Below are 4748 nucleotides of genomic sequence, written 5' to 3' on the forward strand. Positions count from 1 at the left end.
GGATCGCCGGAGCCCAGCAGGTCGAGGCTGCGGTGGCCGGGAGCGGCCACTGCACTCCAGTCTGGGCGACAGAGTGAGTGACAGAGAGACTCCAACTCAAAAAAAAAAAAAGATGAGGTCTTGCCATGTTGCTCAGGCTGGTTTTGAACCCGTGGACTCAGACAATTCTCTCACCTCTGCCTCCCAAAGTGATACCTGGCCAACTAAAAAAAATTTTTGTAAAGATGAGGTCTCACCATGTTGCCCAGGGTGGTCTCAAACTCCCAGACCCAAGCAATCCTCCCACCTCATCCTCCCAAAATGCTGGGATGACAGGCTTCAGCCACCAGTCAGAGGGTGACACAAGCCACCATCACATTCACAGTGACATGGGGCAGGATGGTCTTAGAGAATTACGGCACAGACTGTAGAAAGACATGCCCATCACACCAGTGCATGAACACACAACACCACAAGACTCCTATCCAAACAGGGCACAGGTAGCCCACACCCCACAGCATCACACAAGCATCCAGTCAGAGCCAGACACACCCTTGGAGCCAGGTGTGGCGGCGCATGCCTGTAGTTCCAACTACTTGGAAGGTTGAGGTGGAAGGACCTCCTGAGCCTGGACGGGTGCACACAAGGCACCTGTCAAATAAACACCATGTCCTACAGGGACATACCCTGTCTTTTTTATCTCTTTCTTTTTTGTTTTAGAGAAGGGGTCTCACTATGTTGCCCAGTCTGGTCTCAAACTCTTGGGCTCAAGCGATCCTCCCACCTCAGTCTCCCAAAGTGCTGAACTGCAGGAGTGAGCCACCATGCCCAGCCTACACCCAAAATCTTAATTAGCCAGAGCCACTTGATGACAGCCAGTCTCAAAAACAGTGTCCCACAGCCACTGTCACAGCCAGAGCCACAGCAAGTCCCAAAACACCTGGATCATCTCTCTCTCACACACACACACACACACACACACACGTACGTGGAATCTTGCCTCCCCCTTAGGGTCAGTCACTAGGATCACCACACCACGCCTGGGGCTTCCGAGTCTAGCTGTCCACGGAGGAGCCCAGTGGCTCTGGCCTTCTTCATGCCATCCCCCACACCAGAACTCGGAAGAGATTCCTGCACCTCTATTTCCATGTCAAACCGGGGGCCAGATGGCCACCCCCCGCCCGGACGCCCCCAGGGTCCACAGCAGATTTGCAGGGCGGAGCCCAGACACCCCAGGCGAGCCTAAAGAGGGGAGTTTCCATGGCGATGCCCCCCAGGGAAGCTGGACGCTCAGGGTCCCAGCTGCAGCTGCTGAGAGGGGCGGTCATGGGGGAGGGACGTTGCACAAAGGTGGGGGAGGAGCCGCCCCTAATCCTGCCCTCCCAGACCCTAATTAGGCTCCAGATGGCAGATGGGCCCACCCCCATTTCCATGACAAAGACAGGGAGGGGCCCTGCTCCCAGGACCCAGTCACTCTGTCCTTCCTTTCGGGTCTGGCTGATTCCCTGAGCCTCCGAGGGATGCAGGGCTGATACTGTCCCATTGACAGGGCAGTAAAGACTGAGGCTCAGAGAGGCAAAGCCATGGTGCCTCCTCACTACAGGGTGGCTCAACTGGGAAGCCTTGGAGGAGACTGGAGCCCTTCAGGGATGACGGAGAAGAAATGGACTTATGGAGGGGCAGCTGGGACAGTCAGAGTGGGCTGTGATGGGGGACTGGGGAGTGAGGCACCAACCTTGATGGTCTTCGTCTGTAATTTGAGGCCGTTGAGGGTGTTGATGGCTTTGTCTGCGTCATTGGGGTCAGAATAGTTCACAAACCCGTAGCCAAGGCTCTGCCCTGTGGGCAGGACCGGGATGATGACCTTCCCACCCAACCCTGAGACCTGCCAGCATCCTCCCGATCCCAGGCTGACCCCTCCCCACCAAGAGCCCACCCTCATTTGTTCCCTGAGACCCCAGGGTCCCATCAGCATCCCTCACTCCCGAGACCCTCACCTAGGGCCACATCCATCTCATCCAACCCGGATCCCTAGACCATCTTCTGCCCCATGACCCCGAGACACCCCACCAAGGGTCACACCTGTACCCCTGAGGCTACCACCCTGTCCTCCCCTCCCCCTCAGCAGCCACACCTGTGATCTTGTCCCGAACCAACTTGCAGGACTCGATGTCACCAATGCTGCCGAAGAGACTCTTGAACTCATCCTGGGTCATGTTCTGGGGCAGGTAGTTGACGATGAGGTTGGTCTTGCTGTCGTCAGTGGCTCCATTTGTACCAAGGAGTGGCCCGTTGGGCAGGGCCGGGCCGGCCGGGCCCCCCCCCACCTGAGACTCCATGGCCCCCAGTATCTGCTGGAGATAACAGGTTGCACCCGCTCACCGCCCAGTCCCCACACCAGGGACCTGGTAAATGAGAAGCTTGGTGGTGATGGATTAGCCAGGTCTGATTTGTCATGGATTAGCCAGGTCTGCTTTGTCATGGGGAGGGAACAATTTATTAATCTAGTAATCCCGTTCATGTAGCACAAAACACACTGGGGGAGAAAGCACCTGATGTGATTTTACTCTAAGAAATCCTACATATAAATACCACAAAGAAAAGTCTAAAATAATTGTGTGCATTTACAGAATAATAAAATGAACTCAGTTGTCTTCAAAAAAACAAAGCTAAAACCTTTAGTAGCTTTGGAACCCATAAGTCTTTCCCTAATCATGTTTTCTTTTGTTTTTTTGAGTAGGAGTCTCACTCTGTCATGCAGGCTGGAGTGCAGTGACATGCGGAGGGCCACCACATCCTCGACCAGCTGGGTTCAGGTGATCCTTCCACCTCAGCCTTCCAAGTAGCCAGAAGCACAGGCGTGCACTACCACACCTGGCTAATTTTTCTTGATTTACTGTAGAGACGAGGTCTCACCAAGTTGCCCAGGCTGGTCTTAAACCCCTGGACTCAGGCAATCCTCTCACCTCCGTCTCCCAAAATTCTGGGATTAAAGGCATAAGCCACTGCACCCAGCCCCTTATCATGTTTAGTTTCCTCCTCCCACTAAAGGTAAGTCCTATCCCAAATGACTTAATGCTTCTTTTGCTTCATGCCTAATTTTCCTACTAGGCAGTCTCACCCTCCACCTCCCAATTTTCCATTTAGCTATTTTTTGGTGTGTGTAACATAAAACATCTGCAAATCAGAACAGTTTTTATTTCTTTATTTCCAGTCTATACCTGTTATTTATTTTTCTTGTCTTATTGCAGGGGCTACAATGTGATTGTGGTTTCCTTATTTCTGATGTTAATGGAAATGCTTTAAACATTTCATAGCTAAACATGATTTTTACAAGTTTTTTTTAGAGTGCCTTTATCAGATTAAGAATATTTTATTTTATTCCTAGTATCCTAACAAGATTATTGAAAATAAAAAGAGGCTCAGCCTATAATCCCAGCACTTTGGGAGGCCCAGGCGAGTGTATTGCCTGAGCCGCGGGTTCGAGACCAACCTGGGCAACTTGGCAAGACCTCATCTCTACAATAAATCAAAAATTAAGGCTGGGCTCGGTGGCTCAGCCTGTAATCCCGCACTTTGGGAGGCTGAGGTGAGTGAATTGCCTGAGCTTGTGGGTTCAATTCCCACCTGGGCAACTTGGCGAGACCTTATCTCTACAATAAAATCAAAAAAATTAGCCGGGCATGGTAATGCGCGCCTGTAGTTCCAGCTTCTTGGAAGACTGAGGCGGAAGGATCACTGGAGCCCAGCAGGTCGAGGCTGCGGTGGCCGGGAGCGGCCACTGCACTCCAGTCTGGGTGACAGAGTGAGACTCCAACTAAAAAAAAAAAAAAAATTAGCCGGGCGTGGCAGCACACACCTGTAGTTCTGGTTACTTGGAAGGCTGAGGTGGAAGGATCACTGGAGCCCAGCAGGTTGAGGCTTCGGTGGCCAGAAGCATGCTACTGCACTCCAGTCTGGGGGATGGAGTGAGACTCCAAATCAAAAAAAAAAGAAAAGATGCTGAATTTTTTTGAAAACTTCCTACATCTATTGAATTTTTTTTTAAGCTTTAATACATTAATGTCATAAACTCTGTTAGTCTATCCTTCAATATTAAACCAGCCTTCTTGGGATACATCACACTTAGTCATGCACAGTGTAGTTTTGTTTACATACATTGCTTGCTTTAATTTGCTGACATTTTTAATGGTTCTTTGTTTAGTGGGGTTTTTTTGAGTCAGAATCTCATTCTGTCACCCAGGCTGAAGGGCAGTGGCACGTTCATGGTCACTGCAGCCTCGACCTCTTGGGCTCAGGCGATCCTTTCGCTTCAGCCTTCCAAGTAGCTGGAACTACAAATGCACACCACCACGCCCAGCTAATTTTTTAACTTATTGTGGAGACAAGGTCTTGCTAAGTTGCCCAGGTTGGTCTCGAACCCCTGAGACTTCCACTTCCACTTCCCAAACTGCTGGGATTACAGGCATGAGCCACCACACCTGGCTGTATTATCTTTTATATCTATATTCAGGAGGGCATGCTGTTTTGGGGTGTTTTTGTATGTTTGTTTTTTAACCTTCTTTTTTTAGAAAAAATTTTGAAGAGCTGGGATCTCGCTATGTTACCCAGGCTGGTCTCAAACTCCTGGCTTCAAGCAGTTCTCCCACCTTAGCTTCTCAAAGTGCTGGGATTACAGGTGTGAGCCACCATGCCTGGCCGGTCTGTTTTTTATTTAATTCACACAAAGATTCTAAATGGCATAAGTTAATTTACCATGATGGATGAGA

At 50.4% G+C, this 4748-nt stretch overlaps 1 protein-coding gene across 4 annotated transcripts in view; it reads right to left on the reverse strand.

Moving 5' to 3' along the window:
- The window catches only part of ELAVL3 (ELAV like RNA binding protein 3), a 12790-nt gene extending 10463 nt beyond the window's left edge, over positions 1-2327 (reverse strand). For all 4 annotated transcript variants that reach the window (XM_008050606.2, XM_008050605.2, XM_021708876.1 and 1 more), the window contains exons 1-2: positions 2114-2327; positions 1715-1818 (exon numbers count right to left, since the gene is read on the reverse strand). In XM_008050606.2, the coding sequence (XP_008048797.1) occupies positions 1715-1818; positions 2114-2318 (309 nt within the window). In that variant the 5' untranslated portion in view covers positions 2319-2327. The remainder of the gene's footprint in view (positions 1-1714; positions 1819-2113) is intronic.
- Between the last annotated feature and the right edge of the window lie 2421 nt (positions 2328-4748).

This window comes from Carlito syrichta, unplaced genomic scaffold (assembly GCF_000164805.1).
Source record: "Carlito syrichta isolate Samal-C Ts95f unplaced genomic scaffold, Tarsius_syrichta-2.0.1 Scaffold153554, whole genome shotgun sequence".
In the NCBI taxonomy this organism is placed as follows: domain Eukaryota; kingdom Metazoa; phylum Chordata; class Mammalia; order Primates; family Tarsiidae; genus Carlito; species Carlito syrichta.